Genomic DNA, 23,032 nt, shown 5'->3' with positions numbered 1-23,032 from the left:
TCCTGAGCTTTCCAGGCCAACCCGGTGCTTTGAGTCACAACCGCACCGTTCCCTTGTAAAAGGGAGCCAGAAGGGACTGCGAGGAGCTCTTTGGCAAAGAGATGCCACAGCAGCCAAGCAATTGCTGATGCTAGAGCGGTGCCTGCTGGCCGCTAACAGGAACCACTTTCTACCCAGCCCCACGCCGTTTCTCATCTTTCTCTTTAAGGCTTTATGATTTTTAAGCCAATCCCAATATAAGATACTTTGGTACAACTGATGCAGTTTTGCTAATGCAGCTCCCTGGGAAAGTTGAGATTCTAGGCAGTGTCATCCCAGCAATCTCTTTTACCTGTCTAATGATGGATGCTAAGATCATAAGGCACCTTAAATCACTGATAGCATCTGAAAAGTCTGGCATTTCATATACCTTTTACATACAGAAACATGCTCAAAATGCCAATAATGCCACTGTTATGCAAACTGGGTGGAATGGGTGCCAAAACCACTGTCCTTATGATGTGTTGGGAGGGACAAATGAAGCTATGGGTAAAAGAGCTCTCATCACAGAGGCAGTCTCTTGGATGCTCACAAAATGATGAATACTAAAACGATGAAATCTGAAAGAAAAAATCTTCAGAGATATAACAGAATGCTTTTATGCCACATTCAGAGATGTATTACAATGTGTTATACTGGACTTTGTCCTCAGCCCAATGATCTGGAGACAATTTAAATATGAACAAAAGAAAATAGGTAATGCACTATGTTGCTCCTGAATTTACAGTATGAAAGAAAATAGAGTTCTATCAGAAGACTGGGATTATGTCTCCCCTGAGCCTGAAGCTCTTCCAGTTAACAACACACACCTATCCACACCCAAACACACACACAGAGCCCTGCTCCTAGGACAGCAGTTTAAAATGGGTAAGACTGGTAATGGCAAAGGGATGCATCCATCTTCATGGGTCTTCCAGGGGTGGAAACAGTACAGCAAACTCTCTCTTGGATCCTGTTTTCTCACTGATGGCAGGTGGTGGCCATGGGGTTGGAACTAGACGATCTTCAGGTCCTTTCCAACCCTAACTATTCTATGATTTTATGTTAAGCAACCTCAGCTAAAGACTTCCCATTCATCACATTTGCTTGCTATTCTGCCACACTTGAACTGTCAGGCTGACATTTTACATCCTCAGCATAAACAAGGCGGATGTAGTTGGGAGGTGGGCAGGCAGACAAAAACAGCGGTAAGGCTGTTAAATGCCTTTCTGAAGAACTGGTTGTTCTCTGCACTGCTGTTTGAGCTTGCTCATGCAGTACATAAACCAAAACATTCAGTTGAATACATATTTTAGGTAGACACTGGCCAAATGTCTGCATTGGACCAGCAGCTGCACAGATTTTAACCATCGTACTGTTTCAGCAGATCTCACTGAGTATCAGTTTGCCCATCTGCAAAAAGGCAACTGTGCCACCACTTGTCTGAGAGCATAGAAAGTGTGTCTGCAAGATGGTCAAGTGCTGTGGTGTTATATTGTAACTAAAAAAAGAAATCTGAAAGAAAGAGAATTATTTTAAAGTACATCTCGGATTATACCTAAAAGAAAACACCAGGGAGCTATGCAAAGTTAATGCAACAAAATCAAATCAAACGTCCATTTACTGCCAGTGACAGGAATCTGGTGAAAGTTCTGTCTATTTTCAGAACGCATTAAGTACAGGGGGAATGACAGAAGATTGTGCAGAAAATCTTGAATTCAGCATTCTCTAATCTTTCCGCTTTTGGTTTTGTCACTATAATGAACTTCTGCCATAATTCATTTGGCTCCAGAAATAAAGAACTGAAAAACAACCAGATGATAAATAATTATAAAGCGGGAGCCTATTACTAATGATTACAGTGTTTCAATTCACCTTATACTTGTGTGATACCACAGTGATTAGAAAAAGCATCTTAAATGAGTTGTCGATATGCTTCAGAGTTGAAACAGAGGGCTCTCATACTTAATCAGCGCTGTTGAGTAAAACCTATCCTTCAGAGCCATGACAGAGCCAAAGGAAATAGCAACACCACCCGGACATACAAAGCTTCAGGCTGCCACTCTGCCACCAAAACCTTCTCACCTCCTTTTCAAGCGTGGTCTTCCTGTATCACTCTGGCTTGAGTGACAGACATCACCACCACCACCAGGGACTTTCCTTGACTAGTTTGGTTGAGTTAGTTATTCAGGTTAGCTTAACAGTCACCTAAAAGTAAGAATTTGCAACTGCAAGTGAAACCTCTGAATACGCAGCAAGCTCACTGCCTTGGACTTCAAGAGAGCAGACTTTGGCCTCTTCAGGAGCCTGCTTAGTAAGGTTCCGTGGGACACAGCCCTAGAGGGCAGGGGGGCCCAAGACTGCTGGTTGTTATTCAAGGATCACCTGCTCCAAGCTCAGGAGTGTTGCATCCCAACTAGAAGGAAGTGCAGCAGGAGGGCCAGGAGACCTCCTTGGATGGATAAGGAGCTGCTCAGGAAAATTCAAAGGAAAAAAGAGGCTTATAGAAGGTGGAAGCGGGGACAGGTGGCCTGGGAAGAATACAGGGATGCTGTCCGGAAAGCTAGGGACCAGGTGAGGAAGGCTAAGGCCCAGTTAGAATTGAACTTGGCTAGGGATGTTAAGGATAATAGGAAGGGATTCTATAGGTACGTAGCGAGTAAAAGACAGACTAGAGACAACGTAGGCCTCCTTCAGAAGATATCTGGAGAACTGGCTACCCAGGATTTGGAGAAGGCTGAGGTTCTTAATGACTTCTTTGCCTCAGTCTTCACTGGCAAAATCTCTGACCGCACCACCCAAGTCTTGGAAGGCGAACGCAGGAACTGTGAGAATGAGGACCCTAGGCCCACTGTAGGAGAGGATCTGGTTAGAGACCATCTTAGAAACCTAAACGTACACAAGTCCATGGGACCTGACGAAATCCATCCGCAGGTCCTGAAGGAGCTGGCGAATGAAGTTGCTAAGCCACTGGCCATCATATTTGAAAAATCATGGCAGTCAGGTGAAGTTCCCGACGACTGGAAAAAGGGAAATATAACCCCCATTTTCAAGAAGGGGAAAATGGATGAGCCAGGGAATTACAGACCAGTCAGTCTCACCTCTGTGCCTGGCAAAATCTTGGAGCAGATTCTCCTGGAAGACAAGGTGCTTGGTGCTTGGTGACAGCCAGCATGGCTTCACTAAGGGGAAATCCTGCCTGACCAATGTAGTGGCCTTCTATGATGGGGCTACGAAACTGATGGACAGGGGCAGAGCAGTTGACGTCATCTACGTGGATTTGTGCAAAGCCTTTGACACTGTCCCGCATGACATCCTTGTCTCTAAATTGAAGAGACATCAATTTGATGGGGGGACTACTCGGTGGGTAAAGAACTGGCTGGATGGCCGCACGCAGAGTTGTGGTCAATGGCTCAATGTCCGGCTGGAGACCGGTAATGAGTGGTGGCCCTCAGGGATCGGTGTTGGGACCAGTCTTGTTCAACATCTTTTTCGGTGACATGGACAGTGGGATTGAGTGTGCCCTCAGCAAGTTTGCCAATGACACCAAGCTGTGTGGTTCGGTTGGTACGCCGGAGGGAAGGGATGCCATCCAGAGGGACCTCGACACGCTTGTGAGGTGGGCTGATGCCAACTTTATGAAGTTTAACCATGCCAAATGCAAGGTCCTACACCTGGGTCGGAGCAATCCCAGGCACAGCTACAGGTTGGGCAGAAAAGAGATTCAGAGCAGCCCTGCAGAGAAGGACTTGGGGCTGTTGGTCGATGAGAAAACGAACATGAGCCGGCAGTGTGCGCTCGCAGCCCAGAAAGCCAACCGTATCCTGGGCTGCATCAAAAGGAGTGTGACCAGCAGGTCGAAGGAGGTGATCCTGCCCCTCTACTCTGCTCTCGTGAGACCTCACTTGGAGTATTGTGTGCAGTTCTGGTGTCCTCAACATAAAAAGGACATGGAACTGTTGGAACAAGTCCAGAGGAGGGCCACGAGGATGATCAGGGGGCTGGAGCACCTCCTGTATGGAGACAGGCTGAGAAAGTTGGGGCTGTTCAGCCTGGAGAAGAGAAGGCTGCGTGGAGACCTCATAGCAGCCTTCCAGTATCTGAAGGGGGCCTACAAGGATGCTGGGGAGGGACTATCCATCAGGGACTGTAGTGACAGGACAAGGGGTAATGGGTTCAAACTTAAACAGGAGAAGTTTAGATTGGATATAAGGAAGAAATTCTTTACTGAGAGGGTGGTGAGGCACTGGAATGGGTTGCCCAGGGAGGTTGTGAATGCTCCATCCTTGGCGGTGTTCAAGGCCAGGTTGGATGAGGCCTTGGGTGATATGGTTTAGTGTGGGGTGTCCCTGCCCATGGCAGAGGGGTTGGAACTAGATGATCTCAAGGTCCTTTCCAACCCTAACTATTCTATGATTCTATGATTTCTCAACCAGAACTGGCAGGAAAATGCTAGTGTCAATGGAAAGGCATGGCTCCTTTTTTGCCAGGACTGCAACATACAGCCTATTGCAGCAAAAGGCAAGCATTTTAAGAAATGATTCAGGCACAAATTTACCCTTTGAGCCCTAAAACCCAGTCTCTTTTGCAGTACTGTACACAGAATTTCTGGACCTTATTTGCACTTACCTCCAGCTACCATTCATTGCTCAGTTGCCCTCAGTTCCATCTTCCTGGTCCAGCTCTACACTCTCTTCTCCCTTCTCTTCCCTAGGAACCAAACAGGATCAAAAATGTATACTTGAAGAGCACTGAATCCCCCAATGAAAAGAAATGGGAAACAAGCAAAAGCAGATATGACAGAAGAAGAAAACACAGTCTACATGGGAAATAAACTCGAGATTTATAAGGCTAGCAATAAGTTTTTGTAAGTAGAGAGGCCTAGTTTGTCTCTCTAACTGCTAGGAAAAAAAATGGCAAGTTTTGGGACTCACAGGCCCATCCTCAGATATCCAACAGGGATAAAGCAGAAGGTGCATTATACCCAAGTTTTGACCCAAGTTCTATATTTGGGCCAGAAAAAAGTTGACAAAGTAGAATCTTTGAGCATAGGATACACTGATTTCTCCTGTGACTGCACTAGATAAGCCACAGTGGCCCACATGGTGTCCCACGTTCAACTCTACTCACCACCATTCAAGGAGGAAAGTCCCTTTGAGGTCAACCCTAAGGCAAAGCTCCACAGAATTGAGTCCATCGAAACATTTCTGGTACAGCTGAACCCAGGACACTGTGCAAAGTGAATGGGTAAAAGCATACAGTGAGACACTGTAGAGCCTGTAGGTTTTGTACAGGTGTCAGCCTGGGTTTTTCTACTTTGGATAAAGCTCCAAAATTCCACGAATTACACTGAAGACTTCCAGCAATGGTGGTTAACTAACCCCTAGACCTCCATGGGCTGCAGGGGAATCTTCGTTCTGGTGCCCGGGGCACCTCACCTTCCTCCATCTTCACTGATCTTGGTGTTTGCTGAGCTGTTTCTCTCACACATTCTCACTCCTCTCTCTGTCTACTGTTGCATATCAGGTTTTACCCTTTCTTAAATAGGTTATTGCAGAAGTGCTACCACTGTCACTGGTGGGCTCGGCCTTGGCCAGTGGTGGGTCCATCTTCTAGCTGGCTGGCATTGGCTCTCTCTGACATCGGGGCAGATTCTGGCATCTTCTCACAGAAGCCACCTCTGAAGCCTCTCTTCTACCCAAATCTTGCCATGCAAACCCAATACAAGGTATTTGCTGAAATTTCATTTGGCTGAGGTCTGGCTCAGCCTTTCATAGGCCAAAGAATGGAATGGCCATCGCCTTTCAAGCCACGATGGGTTTTCACTGTAGTAAGGAACTTGCCTTCTAACTTTCCTAGAGCTGGTGTAGGGTTTTGCTAATAACGGACTCTGGTACTTTCTTGAGGTTACATTTTAAAAACCAAATACCTATAAAACATACTCAGGGTTGTCTTCTGAAGTAGTGTAGCACACAGTTGCATTCTTACTAATCAATCCTTTTTTTAATGGAGACAGGCATCAGCAGCAGAGACGGTCTTATTTTGGCTGTTGCTGTTTGGGGCAGTTGCAGGAATAGCAGGATTCCTATACATGAAAGGTATGCATAGTACTTCCTAATGGAGCTCAACATGCTTCAAGGTTGCTGATGTAACATTTTGTAGAATGTAAGGAAGTTTCTGACTCTGGGATGTATTGTAAACGCAGCAGGAATAAACAGTGCAACCTAGTCAAGGGCAATAGATCCTAAAGGAGTAATACAGTGGACTTTTTTGCATTTAGACACTGGGCTCTGTGTACTGGAAAATGTAGTTTGTATTTGCATGTTCCTTCTTCAGACAAGGTGTTTCACTTACTATGTGTTTCTGTTTACCAAGTATTTATGGCCTCTCCCATTCCCACCCGAGTGTGCTGTCACTGCCTTTTTTTGACAGCATCATAAAGATGCCTTCAAAATCTATTTATTGTTGGCACCAGCTTATACCAAGGCCTTTTGAATATCCTATGCTTAGTCTAATCTGACAACTGGGGGTGCTCAACTCTTATGTAGGAACTTCTATGCCTCCTTTCAGCCTTTATTGCCATCATCTTGGAGTTCCAGATTTGTTTTAGTCCATTCCTACACTGACTTCGAGTATCTTTTTTCTAGTAAAACTCTGACAGCTTATTTGGAAATGGCAATTGTAGGCTATCACTGTGCATCTCTTGCTGTCACCTTTTTAGGTAAACATATCAGATTGTATGCTAGTTCAAAAAAGAGGTGAACATCATCTCTTCTCTTTGTGTTTGAGAGTCCACCAAACAGGAATACATTGCTTCATTCTAAGTGCTTTTCATTGAAAATTCCTGTTGGCGTTTACCACTTCTTTGGGCAGCCTGTTCCAGTGCCTCACCACCCTCACAGTAAAGAACTTTTTCCTTATATCTAATCTGAACTTCCCCTGTTCAAGTTTGAACCCATCACCCCTTGTGCTATTGCTACAGTCCCTAATGAAGAGTCTCTCTCTGGCATCCAGAGGGGCAGCAGTGTTCACCACAAGCCAGGCTCATTTCAAGAAGCACAAGCTGTAATGGGCTGGGGCTGCTCACACTGGGGTGTGAAGATCAGCTGCAGCTGAGGAGAGGCTGAGGCAGCAAAAGGGGCTGGAGATGGACACAAGCTGCAGCCACAATGCAACTGGGGCCACCCAGGAGCTGGGCCTGAAAAAAAAAGAAGGGCAGAAACAGAGAAGTGAAGCTGCAGTTGAGCCCAAGCCATAAATGAGCTGGAGCTGGAAGAAAAAACTAAAAAATTGAGCTGTTGTGGGGGCAGAAACCACTGACCTGAAGCTGCAAATGAGCTGCAGCCATGACAACCAGGAGCTGAAGCCATTCATAAGCTGGATCTGAACCCAGAGCAGGAACCAACAGGAGCTGTAAATGAGGTGGATCCAAAACTGAACTGGAGATGTCCAGGAGCTGCGGCTGCAAGAAAAGGGGACCTGCTGAACCAACACACAAACCAACCCAAACCCAAATCAAAACCCAAACTCAAGTCAAACAAGCAACATCCAAACAAGCAAAACAAAACCCAAACCAACCAAACCCAACCCCAAAACAAACCCAAAATCAAAACAGGGCCCAACCCCCCAACCTGTGGCCATGTCTGCACTGGAGCTGCACACTCCTCGCACTATCACCGGCCAGGCAGCAGCATCGGCCTCGGCACAGGCAGCCCGGCTGCTGCTGGGGCTCCTCTGCTCATCCATTTGCCCATCCCTGTGCAAGGACAGACATAGCACAGTCAGCTCCTGGCAGCACAGCCCGGCACAAAGAGCCCTGGAGCTGCTCCCAGGCCAACCCTGGCAGCTCTGCCCGGCCCCACAACCTGGTCCCGCAGCCCGGGGCAGCCGGGGAGGGAGAAGCGGGGCCAGGACCCAAGAATGTCCCAGTTCTCCCCGGAACGGAGGGCAAGAGCCAGGAGCTGGCTGAAAACCCTCCTGCCCCCTGCGGCAGCAGCGGCACAGACCGACCCCGGTAGCCCCAGACTGCGGCCAGCAGCCACCAGCACCTGGGGTCGGGGTCGGACCCCGACAGCGCCCACTCCCACCTCCCAGACGCCCCTGTGCGCCCTCACCGGGGTGTCCTCTCCACCTCGGGGCCGTGCTCCTCGCTGCAGTGGAAACCAGTTTCCTCCAGCAGCCTCTCCCACACTCACCGGTCCGAGCTATCCCTGGCTGCAGCAGAGCCAGCGCCAGGCTACAGAGGTCTGTCCTCCTGGTAGCTGCTACAGGGAAGAGCTGGGGAGCAGAAACCAGACAGGGTCTGTACCTGGAGGAGGGAGCCCGCAGTCACAGCCAGAGCGGGGAAGCAGAGGCAGCTATGGACAAAGCCAGCAGCAGAAGGCAGGTGGAAGCAGTTGAGTGCCTTTGGCTGCTCACCGGCATTAAGGCATTAATGAGCTGCAACTCCCTTTGGTCTCTGCCCCTGCTCTATGGAGACTCCCCAGGAATCTCAGTCACTGACTCATTCAGGCTGGGGGTTCCGATGCCAAGCTCATGCCCAGGTGTGCAGGAATGTTCAGCCTGTGCAGCCCAAACCATCCTGGCTTGTCCAGGGCTGGAAATATTCTGGGTATGGCGCAGACAAGTCATTGAAGAACGTGTCTCATTGCGGGATGTGCAAATCCAGCAGCGCTCGCGTCACATGGGGACATTAAAACACAAAAACACACCAAAAAGGCATTAATTGCATAACAGGGGACCCTGGACACAGCTCCCGCTGCCACACCACAGCCCAGGCCCCACCACCTCCTACCCCAGCGCTACCAGGGCTGCACCACCTCTCTCTCTGCTACTCTCTGCCAGGCACAGACACCTCCCACACGCCATGGGGTTTGCCTGGGGCATGGCAGGACCCACAGCTCACCCGAGGACCCGCTCATGGCAGGATCCCCTTGCAGCTCCCACCTGGTATTTGTACTGGATGAGTTCCCAGCATTTAGAGCCAGAAATCCCTGCTGCAACATAAATCCTGGCCTCATGCTGAGGATGGAGTTTGATACCAGTTTTACTCTCTGGCCTGCCCAGGCTGTTACCTTCTCAGCCAGTCTTTCTGTCATGTGTCATGATGGCACACATGCCCGTGACACTGTGCTGGAGCAGTGCAGAGAGCAGGCAAACTGCAACTCACAACACACACACACATTACTGAAGAGAAACCCCAAAAGAACTCACCCTGAGATGGATATATGTTGGGAAGGATTGCTCCAGGATACAAAGCAGAAGGGATTGTTGTCCTCTGAGGGATCACAAGCGTCTACAGTAACGTCCCATGCGACAGCGATGTCACAGGACCTGCAAGAACAAAACCAAGTCTGTAACTGCAAGCATAATTCACCTCCATCACAGCAACTTCCTCTCTAACCACTAAAAGACTTTCACATTAGGAGAAGAAATCAGAGTTCAAGAGAGCCCTGCAATGCATGAACACTTTGTAAGCCATTCTGACGGGGAAAAAAGCAAATATTCACCCCATCACATCCACAAGCAACTCACCTGGGATGCAAATCTGCTCCTACTCTGCTGGTTGCAGATTCTGTTCCCACAGCAGCAGCACATCACACACAAATAGCACTTCCAGCTCCACAGGGACATTTCCATTCTCTCCCAGCAGAAGAGGCAGCTTTGGAAGTGTTTTGCTTTCCATATGATTCTTTTTCTTTGTCAGGCCAGACAGGACTATCAGAAGCTCCTGAGGCACGTAGCAAAATGTAAATGCCTGATCCAAGCATGAGATTGATGCTTCTGTCCCTGTACAGAATCCACAGCGACCTCCTGGCTTCTTACAGCCACCCATACTGCTGGCCACAAATGGTGAGAGCCTGGTGCTGCCCTGGATGTGGTTGGAATAGAACTGAGATATGGGAAAGCTGGAGACGTTTCTCCCTTGTTCCCACAGGTATTATTTGAAAGGCATCTTTCTGAATATCAGGTGATGTGGACTGATTTGAAGGGCAGTAGCAAATCAAGTAGTAAAAATTCAGTTCATAGTCTGTGCCCATCATTTGCCTATTTTAAAGAAAAAAAAAAAAAAAGGAGTGAACTCCTCACACAAACAGTCAGATTTGATGTCACAGACACCAAAGACCATAGTGTGTAGGCTGACTCTTGACAGCTACAAACGTTTCTCACCACTTGCCTTCCCTGCATGTCACTGGCAAGAAGACTCTTTGAGATACTGTTTCTGCTCCCCCTTCACTGTGAAGGGTGCCTAGGGCCTGGCTGGGAAGGCAGCCCTGGAGATGGCAGTGGAGATATCAGAGCTGCTCAGTTTCAGCTGCAGCAGAGCAAGGTTATCAGGATGCCCAGCAGGTCCCTTAGTTACTGGATTGTTCTTAAATCAACCCATTGGGTTTACATTCTTTTGACTCTCCTCCCCATCCTGGGCAGCAGAAAAATAGGGAGGAGAAAAAGCGGAGGGCTCAGCAAGGGTCTGTGCCACGCGGCCACCCTCAGGACTTATGCAGAAAGTTCAGAAGCCACCACAGCAGCAAGTGTCCCAAGCCGCATGTCCTCACACGGCCTGGCCATGCCTCCAGCCTGCTCACTCAGCCTCGGCTCCATCGCTGATCCACTCACGAGCACTCTCCCCTCACGAGCGCTCTCCCCTCACGAGCGCTCTCCCCTCACGAGCACTGCTCTGCACTCACGAGCATTCTTCTCTTACGAGCCCTCTTCTTTCATGAGCGCTCAATGGCGCTCCTCAGTTCAGTAGCCCTCTGCACTCACGAGCACTGCACCACTCACGAGCGCTCTCCTCTCACGAGAGCTCTCCAATCACGAGCGCTCTCCCCTCACGAGTGCTCTCACGAGCAGTGCACCACTCATGAGCACTGCACCACTCACAAGCACTCTCACAAGCACTGCACCACTCACAAGCACTCTCACAAGCACTGCTCCACTCACAAGCACTCTCACAAGCACTGCTGCACTCACAAGCACTGCTCCACTCATAAGTGCTCTTCCTGCACAAGCACTCTCCGCTCACAGGTGCTCTGCCCTCACAAACCCTGACCCACTCACAAGCGCTGCCTCACTCTCAAGCATATCCCACCCGCTCGTTCCCTGCTCCCTCACGGGCTCAGTCACAAGCGCAGCCTGCCACTCGCCCTCCGCTTCTCCACTGCTTCTCTCACAAACGCTGCCTCACTCACTCGCTCACAAGCGCTGCCCGCCCTTTCAGGCGCTGCCCAAATAAAGGCAAATGCTGAGGTAGCGCCCTCGCTCTTGGAGCTGGGTCCGCCTCTGGAGCCAGACGGGCCAAGGTCAGCAGAGGGGATTTCATACATGCTGCGGCCCGTTCCGGTGTCTTCTTGGGTTTCGGCTGGCAGAGAGGAGCAGAGGTGATGCTGCGAAGGGGGGCTCTGGCTCGAGCGGTGCAGCTCCAGCGAACGCTGGCAGCACACGTTGTTGCGTTGCTCGTACAGCAGGGGGAGCTTCAGCTCTGCTGGCTGGAAAGCTGACGTCAAATCACACAGAAGCGCCAGGGCTGGAAGGGAGCTCTGGAGAGCGTCTCCTACAACCCCCTGCTCAGGCAGGGCCCCCGAGTGCACGTTACAGAGGAACGCGTCCGGGCGGGTTTGGGAGCCCCACAGGTTAGGGAGAGAACAAATGTCAGCAGCTCACCACCTCAGAGAACGATGGCCACCCAAAGCTAGAACTCCCTGCAGCCTGGTGTTTGACACCGATGGTCTGCAAAAGCCCGCTGTTCTCTTTGGTATCTCCTTTTGAGGGGTGGTCTCGGGGCTAACCTTGACCACGTTTACCTGCTTCACCCAAGGCTGGGCTGGCTGCTGTGAGGGTGACCGCCACACGGGGGCTCGGGGCTCAGTCAAGGCCGGTTCAGGTCTCAGGAGTTGTTGGGGGCTCAGGAGGGTGCTCTGGGGGCTCCTCCTACAGACGATGTGCTCGAGGCTGTCGGATGTCCTCGGCCTTCTCGGCCATCTTGTGGTACAGGGCCACCTGCCCGCACATGGGGGGACACGGTGACCACAGGGAATGTGCTGGGGATACAGTGGCCACGGGGAGAGTGCTGGGGATATGGGGACATGGTGACCATGGTGATCACAGATGTGGCTGAATCTGGAACGCCCTGTGTTCAAGTGGGCGAGGCCACGGAACCCCATGGAAGCCATCACACACACACACACAGTGCTTTTCTCCCCTTCAACAAGTGCCAGAGTTGAAGTCAGACAGGACCAGGTTGCCCAGAGAAGCTCCATCGATGGAGAGCACTGGAATTCTGGCTGCCCATAGTCCTTAGCCACCTGTTTTCATTGATCTTGCTGTGAGCAGAGGAGCTGGGGACTCTGAGCTCCCGCAGACCCTTCCAACCACACCCAGTCTGTGATGGGGTTTGGGTTTATCTCTGTGCTTATGCAACTCATTTACACCTGCTCAGAAACTCTCGTAGCCAGACTTGGAAGTTTTGATGTTTGTCTTGTGTAGGTTGGAGGTTGGGCAGGGGTTGCTGCCCTCTGAACTGGCAACAGCCCTCCTTGAGGTGACGCTGCTGTACGTCCTTGGCCGCAGGATGATGAGCAGCTTTGCGAGGAGAGGGCACAGTGGGCTTACATGCGCGTTACAGGGCTTTGTGTTGCAGATGTGCTCTGTGTGCCTGTATAACCAGAACTGCTTAGAAGCAGCACGTTCTGCCTCCTGGTTATTGAGAGGCTAACATGCTTTTGCTCATATCAGGCCAAGGAGTCCCCACCCCCCTCCCAACATGGAATAAAGGGAGCACTAACTCTGACTTATTATAGCACTTCTTGTTTTGCTAGAATAGTGGGTTTGGAGACAGTCTTTTTTGGTGCTGGTAACTCCCCACCCCAAAGAGTTTCCATGGTTCAAAAAGCTGAGCACTACCTCCAAATGCTGTGAGAGGATGTCAGTGGTGATAATGAGAGACTTGCTGCATCTTAAAGAGTTGCTAACATTAGGCTGCAGTTCTGAGCTCTTGTGGAAACTGTATTAGCTGCATGAGGGAAGGACTACTCCCAGGAGTCCAAAGGTTCTCTGAACACTTTGAGGAACTAAAGCATCTGACCAAGGATACTGGCATGAAGAGAAAGGGGCAGCTGCCACATTTTCCTCCACACTAGACACCTGTGCCAGTTACACATCCATCCTTCACTATAACACCAAAATATGAATACAAGGAAGGCATGGCCTGAAACCTGTTTAATGTCTTGTACTTTGAACCCAGCTCCCTAGCAGGTAAGGTACATGCCCCTACCTCAGCAGCTGCTAACTGGCAATGGGAAGTATTTTTGTTGTGGATTGGGTTTGCCCTCTTTTCTTGGTGCTTCAGAGCTCAGTTGAAAACTGGTCTCATTGCAGGTGGCTGATGCTACCCAAAAGGTAAAAAAAGGGCATGAGCTCCCCAGGTCTCCAGGAAAGCACATTCTGAATCAGGACATCACTCCCTGCGCCAGGGGCTGAATGCTGCTCTGTGGCAGAGGGCATCTTTCTGCTCCTTCAAGGAGCTGATTCCTTCCCTCCACCCTGCTTCTGTACAGTGATGCTGCACTTACAAGGGGACACAGTTTGGTTTCTCAGTTCACCCAGGCCAGAAATTATCTATCTAATCTATCCATCTGATCCACCTCACACACTTTCTGCATGGCAAATAATCTGTATTTAATGTGCTTAAAGTAAACCACATGCTGACATATTTAGGCTGTTATTGCCTGAATTGTACTGGGGAGGCCCAAGTTTTGTCTTCAGAGGATGCCTGACAGTGCTTTGGAAAGAGAGACTGAAATGGGTGTGCTCTGTCTTAGCTATAGTAGCTCAGGTAGTGGAAACAGCCTTGGTTAGTATTTCATAGGCTATTGGAGCTTCAGGCAGGCAGCAAACCTAGATATGACACACAGTACATTAAACTTCATAAACATTCAAAACTTATTTTGCATTCATGCGTTTACTGACACAGGCAGAATCCACATGCAACTTGTGGAAGTAAGACACCATTCCTCCTTGTGTCTCAGAAGTAGGTCAGAGGATCGTCTCTGGTTTTGCCAGTTTGGAAACCATCAAGGCTGGGACCTTGGTTCTCTTGAGGAAGGCTCTGAAACACCTTTAAGTGGACGTAGTCAGTATCAGAAACTTGGACCTAGAAACCAAAACAGGGGGAAAGTGAGGATCACGGGTTCAAAGCAGGTTCAAACAAAAGGATGTTCTTTATATACTTGGAAGAAGATCTTTGCTCAGGAGCTTAATTTTAGGAGTATGTCCATTTTTACTTCAACAGCTCTTAACCCGATTATATAGTATGAACGGCAAGTTTAATGCCTTACGCACCAAGAAGTTGCTACATGCTTTCTGGTGGCTGCAACGTGGCACTAGGTTTGTTTTGGTCTGGATTACATCTGAGCTCTTCCGGTAAAATACTAGTGATGTGGAAAATTCAGAAGTATAAAGTAATGAATCTTGTCACAGAGCTCATCCCAATTAATGCTAAAATGAGTAACTGTTTCCTGTCACTTGCCAGAATGGGAAAGAGGAGACAAATAATCCATTTTCAGTGTCATAAATGGGATTTCCTCCCAGTTCAGTAACATGTCAATCTTCATTTCTGAGCAGTTTGGTCATGAGGCTTAGCATGAACAGCAGACAAGTATTTTACATTGCCTAGGTCAGCAGTAAGATGGCACGAAGTGAAGAAACGCAACTGGGCATGACTTCTGGCTTTACTGCAGCCTTCCTGTAAATTGTTCCTCTTCATCACTCAGTACTTTGTCCACAAAAGCACATCTCACAGGACCAAAGGAAGGAAAAACATCACTGATGTAAGTACAGCTGAGACTAGTCATACAATAGGTAGTCTGTCAATAGAATTCATGGTGCTCACAGAACAGAAATAACTCTTAAGAGTTACTTTCAGGAAGGGCTTGGGAAAGAGGAAGGTTTGGCAGTATCTGTCATTCCTGGGTTCAACTAAATATGAGAAGTGTGGAGCAAATGCTCATAATGTCTCTCTGCACAATTACTATCTGCCCAATCTGTCAATTTAATTAATGGAGATTCTGAGCCTTGTCAAGGGAGCATATCCTGCCGGGCATGTGTCTGCACACAGTGGAGTTAAGATACAGCAGTCACATGCAAAGTCAGCTCTACTTCCAGAAAGCCAGCCTGCCACTAAGCAATGCTTTCCAGCCATCAGTTGCAAATATGCCCAGCTGAAAGTTCCTCAAATCCTTGGGTAAGGTTTCCTAGTAGAGGACGATGCTATCAGAGGGTTCCAAGTTAAGTATTATCCGTTTTAGCTCTGCAACAGAAAGGGGGAGGGTTTGACAGTACAGGAAGAACTGACAGGCAGGCTGTACCTCTGCAGCACATGACACAGAATCAGAACATCAACACACATGCTTGCATGAAAAACTAGTCTGCAGAGTATGGGATGCTTGCATTACAGTAAAAAATTCACTCTAACTGTCCAACAGAGCCCCAGACTGACCTCAAATTCATCACAATAAACACAACTGGAGGACACAGACCCAACAGGAAAGCTACTATGCCTTGAAAAGGATACAGGAGGGCAGAGTTGAGACTAAATAATTTGAGCTGATAAGGCAATCCATAGTCTTTGAGATGATCCTAAGAAACTGACTATTCACATCTGAAGCAGCACAGTGCATGTTTTACAAGTTTTCATATTCCTGTTCTACAAAAGTGACAAATACAGGAATTTTATAAGCATCTGTTAGTCACATCAGGTGATTTCCTACTAAATTTGCTTCCCTTTCTTGTTATAAGCCACTATTCAAGTCACCTCTATTGTTTAACTACAAACCATAATTACAAAGCTCCTGTAACATATACAAACCTTAATAAAGTAGTTTATCCCAGCGACCACCTGAGTCTTATATACTATGGCTTTAAAGATGCCATATGTCCTGTTTTCCCTGCTTTCCAATTGTGGCTTCACCTGTAAAAAGAAAGGGAAAAATAGTTGGCAGGTTCATATTTCTTTCCTATCTACCACTCCAGTTTTCATCCTTTCAAACCACACCCTTTATGAACTAAACCCAAAACCCCCAAAATAATTCTATTTACACCAAGACCTCCAGCCCTTTTCCCTATCATTGCCTCCAGCATTCTTTAAAATCCCCCGAGACTTAAGACTTTCTAGCTGATGTAGTTCCTGGGCTATAGCATTCCAGAAGAAACAATGCTCTGTGATGACAGCATTCATGCTCAGCTCAGGTTGGATGTTTATGAACAGTACCCAGTTTAAGCCCTGTGGATCTTAAAATACGCAGTTCAGATATCTACAGACTGTTGACACAGATATTTCCAAAAAAGTGTTAATAACTGAATAAATAACATTGCCAAGCTCACTAAGGGTCACTACAAGGAAGACAAGGCAGAGGCTTAAGTAAATAATTATGCAGTCCCAAGAGCAGATGGACCTTGGGCATCCCAAGGTCTGCAGGTGCTCTTCGCAACTTCCCTCAAATCATATGAGCTGCTGCTTTGCTTAGCAGAGCATAAATCCCACACAATTGCATCATGAAAGGGTGACGCTGTTATCTGGCTGGAAGCACAGCAGGATTGCCCCAACATAAGGTTTGTTCCTGCAGAATATTTTCTTTACAGAATTATATGAAAGCCTTTGTTGGGGGTGAAGGTGGGGGGGGGGGGGGGGAAGGGGAACGGGACACCAGTGAAAGCTCTCTCCTGTTCTGAAGAAGAAGATTGGAGCTGTTCAGCCTGGAGAAGAGAAGCTGTGTGGAGACCTCAGAGCAGTTTCCAGTATCTGAAGGGGCCTACAAGGTTGCTGGAGAGGGACTCTTCATCAGGGACTTTAGCAATAGGATGAGGCTTGATGGGTTCAAACTGAAACAGGGGAAATTCAGGTAAGATATAAAGAAGAAGTTCTTTACTGTGAGCGTGGTGAGGCGCTGGCACAGGCAGCCCAAAGAAGGGGTAAATGCTCCATTCCTGGCACTGTTCAAGGCCATGTTGGACTGAGTCTTGGGTGACATCGTCTAGTGTGAGGCATCCCTACTCATAGCACGGGGTTGGAACTGGATAATCTCAAGGTGCTTTCCAACCCAAACCAGTCTATGATTCTATGATGCCTCAGACACAGGGCCAGACTTCCCCTGCTGCTCAGACCTATCTCACTTGCTAGTCCCCTGCCCTTTTAGCCTAGTAATTACAGGACTATTTAATCTCTGAGAGGACAGTACCAATGTAATTGGTAATGAACCTAAATGTTGCCCTACACTTTATGTGTTTCAGGAAAAACTATAAATCTTCTTCTACAATGGAAGGTGACTCAGAGGAGCTGGGCAAGAGTGATGTGCCTATGAAACTCAGAAAATGCAGGGTGTAACTGTGCAAAGGCTGACTTTATCTGAACAAAAAGGGGATCAGAAAGTATTTGTTTTAGATAAATAGCTATGTCAGTTGAGTGGATCAACTGGTGGTGTAACTCTGAGTTCATTAAAAGAATGTGAACACATCGCAGAGGTAAGCAGACCAGTATGGGGGGAGTGAATACAGCACTCTGCCTGACTATGAACTAAAGAATTTTGAAGACAACAGCAGGTTTGAACTGGCTTCAATCCATGTACTCCTTCCTGGTGACTGAGGATGCCTAGTGTCATGACAATGAGTATACTAAAGTGACCACATGGAGATCACATTGGTGGTATCACACCAACTGCTGTATTCCAACTGCCCTATTTGCTAGGACTAATATATCTGTATTGTGCTACCAGTATATTTGTATCACTCTGCTAAATCAAAAGCCTCATGTGCCATCAAATAGTATCAAATAAGTAAATTAGATATTAAACAGTATACCCTCCATATGTGGAATATCTCAAAGAACCTGGTCGAAGTACTCTGACACCAGCCTACACAGCCTATTTACAGATATCTCCTGGTGGCTCTGCCCTTCCACATGCACAGCCCAGCTCACCTTAAGTTTGGCTTCATCGTTGCCTGGCCTCAGCCTGCAAGGTAGCAGGAGATATGGAATGGTGCTGGTGCAAACTCTGTCCTCTATGGCACAGCAAAGGAGGAAGCAGGGAGCCCTGCACATAAGGTGTGTGCAGCAGTATCGACCAGTATGTTCATCTTCACTACTTCCTATTTTTATTTCCTCAAGGAGGGCATAAATTACACTTCATGCTGTTGCCAAAGAGGGATGAGCAATTCTTTCAGAGCTGGGAGGGTGAAGGTGATTGGTTGGGTGCACCACAAAAGGAGCCTTCCCAATCCCCTCGCACTCCTCAGGACACACTTCATGCACTTCTAAGAGCTGCTGCACTGCAGGGCATTAGAGGATCTGCAGAAGTGTTGCTCACACAGCTGCTTCCAGAGCGGGACTGAAGCAACCAACCACCGTGCAACTAGACTCATGCTGCCAGGCTCCCTAGCAGGCTCTACATCTTAGCCGTGACTCCAGAAAACACTCCAGAGGTACCAACAGAGAACATGCCATTTATCCATAGCCTTGTCATGTGTATGTCTTTATTGCATACTACCACATGGTTTGCCCTATCTGTGTCCTTCAATGAGGAATTAATTCTGCCAAGTACAATCTTCTCCTCTCAAATATAACAACTTTAATTTCAAACAAGTGACCTCAGTGCTGGCATAACAGAGCTGGCCTTAGAAGTATACATGAACATTATAAACTGAAGGAAGCCAGTAGTACTATCCCTTGCAAGGATGAGACAGAGAATGGTTCACCTCAGTCTTACCAGAGCACGGCCTATGCAGAATGCTGAGAAAACACTGGCAGGCAAGGGAATTCAGACGTTCAGCACTAGCTTCTTCACTTTTAACACTGGATCATTATCACCATCTGGTCTCCCAGCCTTTACACAAGCCTCCGGACAGAGAATTCATCTTTAGATATTCACAACTCACCTGGTTAACAATATGCTGGACTTCTGGAGTAGCAGGCTTGGTCTCAGATAAGCCCCCAGGCATCATAGTGGCAGGTAACTTCTCTGAAATGCTGGGTGGTTCTGAAGAGGGAAGTTTAGTGCAGTCTGAGCAGACTCAGCAGGCATCTTGTATATATACATACACATGTGTCATGGAATCACGTGACCTGTAACACATGGAGCCTACCATTACTGAACTGGAGAAGGAGACAAATGGGGAAAAGGGGGGAAAAAAGCAACACAAACCACTGATAATACTAAATGTAAGAACCACTTTAAAATCTAAAGTGTGTATAGGCTCCACATCAATAAGAAAAGCAAGCAACAGCCCCCAGCTACCCACATCTTAAGACAGTTGGTTTGGGCCACAATTAGAACTTCTTGCCCCTCCACCTATGTGCAGATGACTAGTCCCTGTGCTTAGGAAATGGATTAGAGTCACGCCTAGTATTTCCCAACACCATTCAAGATCAGAAGAAAGCATGCAGTAATTTCCTTACTGAAATTGTACTGACTCAGTATCCTTGCAAGCGAGAAACTGAAGCAGATAGCATTTTAGTTTTAGTGACTATACTACCATCTGCCTAACCAGAAAGGAGCCAAGGTAAACACTAGAAACAGAAGGGGAAAAAAATTAAATCCTAGGTTCAAGAACTGCAAATAAGTTATTTCTGCTGCTTTCACATCAAACCTGATGCTGCAATCATAATAACAACTGAATATGGAGTACTAGTTACAGGTTTTTATGAAACTCTTGTGCCAATTTCCTGGCAGACAAAGTATGATCCCTCTCACTACAGCAGTTGTGTGTGTGCAATAGCTGCTCAAGGTATTTATATTTCACACAGAGCTGGAATTTGTAACATACTGTTACAGTCAAACATATGACAGTCACATTCGTGACCATACATGAACGTACAAAGCTCAAAACACACTCAATCTACTGCCGGCAAGTGTTAGCAGCCCCAGCTGGTAAGGAAGAACCAACACCTCAAGACCACAGAAAAAACCTACTCCTCTTTGGTATTCCTGCCACCCCCCTCTCCAACAAGTGGCAGGAATGCTGTTCCAGAGCTAGGACCAAAGAAGCAGCAAGAGACCAGGCAATCTTAGTCCCTAGGGGTGAGTACATGGGGGTATGTGCTGCACAAAGGCAATGGGCGTTTCTGCTGGAATCAGCATTAGGGAATTTCCTAGAAACAAGCATGTTCATGGCCACAGCAATGGTGGCTGTGTAGCACACACTTATCGGTGTCCTCACCAGGTTCCCAACACTCCTCAGATGTCAAGCGATGCAACAGACTGTAAACAAGGGCTTCATATCTAACTTCAAGGCCTGTTCTTGGTACAAAGGACCCGAGATTGAGAAACTGGGGCTGTAAAGGACCTACACTCAACAGTATATAGATGAAAGTAACAGCATGTTACCGATAAAGATGGTGCAGAACTTCCCAAATTCTGAACAGCAGTGTTAGTGTCAGGAGAGTGGATGAAAGGCATTTGAGAAAAAACAGTTGCCCTGAGACAACATCTTTCTGAACAAAAAGTGTTCCCAGTCCTTGCAAATGAAGGTAAGTGTTAAAACTGGGATTCTGCCACATTCTCCGAATTCACTGCTTGAGATCAGGAGCTCCTCAAGGCCCAGTTCAGGGAGTTAACAACAATTCAAGCTGATGAGCTCAAATGCTTTGCGTTGCACAAGACCCTGCTGATTCACTCAATGCTGATCATCTTCCAACATGTCCCTACCACGCATCTTATTCGCACAGGAGGACAGATAAGCCAACTAACTGGAAGAGCCAGCTCACCTTACTGAGGCCAGAAGCCATGGGATGTGTCAACAATCACACGGCATCAGTGCTGCACCAGGGTATTTTATAAACCTCTCCACTCACCAGGATGCAGATCTAACTCGCTTGGGAAGGGATGTTGATAAGATCCCCATGGCAGCACTACTTCCCTGGAGAACTCTTGATTCTGATTAGTAGGAAATATACATGAACACAAAGACTAAGAGAATTAAATTTTAATCCGGTAGGTGTGAAACCAAGAATGTTCATGTTGTATGGAAATTATTCACTGGATTCTGTATTTCTGGGTTTGCTGGGTTTTGACTTCCAAGCGTAAGAACTTCTTTTTTTTTCTTCCAGAATGCACACATTTGTGCAGAAGGGAAGGAAAAACAACACTAATTGTCAGCAAGCTGATGCTAAAGATTACACAGGCAAATCTGGGTTTTGCCATGGGAATGCTAATGGTCATCCCCCAAAATCCAGTGATATTTCTAAGATTTGGATGCAGTACTCATCCTGCACATGTAGTTCATTGAAGTCACTGAACTTTTGATGTTTCAAAGACCTGCTATCAAAGATGATCAGTGGCAGTGGACTCTCCAAGGCAACCTCATCTACACCTAATTATTAAGCTTTGGATGTACTGAAACAGCATTTGGAACGCTGTTTTGAAAAGAACAGCCATCCCCATCTCTTGCGCAACATTGACAAGCCAGTGAGAGTCTACACTTCGATATTGGAGACCTGTTTGATGTTACATGCCATTCCAGCCTACACTCACCACTGGCACAATGGCAACTTCTCTTCACATAACTGTACTGCTCTTAACTTGGAAAATCTGTGCTGGGAGAACAGCACTTTATAGTTCTAAAGCCAAGTAACATCTTGCACTAACCCAGTAATGAAGAAATAAATGTCTATAGCTTGCAGGCCACTATTCTGTGGTCCTGTATAAGCAATTTTAGGAAGCAGAAGTTACAGGCAATAAAAACATGAGTACAACACAAAGCAAACAAAACCCAAACCCAAGGGTTATGAATTTATGAGTTATTATTAAACCAGAAATTAAGTCAGCTCTGTAGGAATGATTGTGAAACCGAAGTCAGTAGGTCAGTCTTCTGGTTTCACAGTGACAAGGCATGTAATTGTGACTGGATGAAATGACACACAGTCTGCACCATTTTAAGAGCTGCCAAAAGAAAGCAGCCCTCCATCTACCAACTGAAGATCTGTTTGTCATCATCACAGTAACAACAGCCTTGACTTCCAATATGCTGCTCTGCAATAAAGGTCTGCCCTCCTGCTACTCACACTGATTTCAGATTTCTGATGCTGTACATCAGGGAGGACTAATAGAAACCTAAACTTCAGCAGCACAAAACTGTCATGTCCAAAAGACTGTGCTGAGTCTCTTGTACCAGTAAAGAGCTGCTTCCCCTCAGTCTGCTCCAAGACAACCAAATTCTATTCTTAAAAATTTCCTGTAAAGAGGTTACCTATTTCATCAGTCTTCCATGCCTACACGCTGCAGAGGACAACAGCAGCGAGTGCCAGAAAAAACACATCTCTATTTCACAGAAGGAAAAAAGCAGCTCACACTTGAAAGGATGACCCAAGCAAACAGGATCTGCTCACCTATATTTACCACGTCCAAGCAATGGGGAAGCCCCAGCAGTGGGGCAAGCCACCTGCAGGAAATCTCAACTTTGGGTAGGGGCACCAGTTGTGCCTTTCCTTGCAGAAATAAAACTTAGAAACAGGAAAAAGATGAAATCCTGGTATCTGTGGGGTGAATGATTTCATTCTCATATGACATCAAGCAGCCCAGTAATGCTGTGACTACCTTGATGGTACAGTTGAAGCAGGATTCAATCGCAGATTAAGCACGATCCTAGAATGGACAGGGGTCACTAGACAGAGATTTTACCTGCCTTTGTTTAGTATGGCCCACAGGTCATACCAGTGCCATTAGCATACGATCACAAAACATCCCCCTTCACAGGCAGATCTTAAGTACTCAAAAAAACCAGCAAATTCATTTTCTCCTTCCCTGTGCTCCAAAGCATAGCATGCAATTCCAGCAACTCACCTTAACGTTCCACTAAGTTCAACAGCAAGACTCAAACAGCCTCTGATCCATGCGATTTGCCATGTACTGTAAGAGATATCCCTCTGTGCTCAGAGCAAACTAAACAGAGTAATTCAACTTCTCAGTGCAAACCTCTGTATACATGCTGCAAACACCTGCAGGAGGGAGGTTTGGGGCTTAGAACT

The 23,032-nt window shown here is 47.2% G+C and overlaps 1 protein-coding gene across 1 annotated transcript; it reads right to left on the bottom strand.

Annotated features, from left to right (window-relative positions):
- Positions 1 to 14,001: 14,001 nt before the first annotated feature.
- On the bottom strand, positions 14,002 to 22,972 carry LOC308218298 (cystatin-A-like). The gene is made up of 4 exons (XM_080612213.1): positions 22,848 to 22,972; positions 18,946 to 19,132; positions 15,884 to 15,985; positions 14,002 to 14,170 (listed from the first exon to the last, which is right to left on the bottom strand). Exons 2-4 carry the CDS (start codon positions 19,009 to 19,011, stop codon positions 14,042 to 14,044), a joined length of 297 nt encoding a protein of 98 aa, XP_080468339.1. The 5' UTR covers positions 19,012 to 19,132; positions 22,848 to 22,972; the 3' UTR covers positions 14,002 to 14,041.
- Between the last annotated feature and the right edge of the window lie 60 nt (positions 22,973 to 23,032).

This window comes from Psittacula echo (assembly GCF_963264785.1).
Source record: "Psittacula echo genome assembly, chromosome: 3".
Classification (NCBI taxonomy): Eukaryota; Metazoa; Chordata; class Aves; order Psittaciformes; family Psittacidae; genus Psittacula; species Psittacula echo.
The sequence above is the reverse complement of the archived record's forward strand: the minus strand, read 5'-3'. Positions and strand labels throughout refer to the sequence as shown.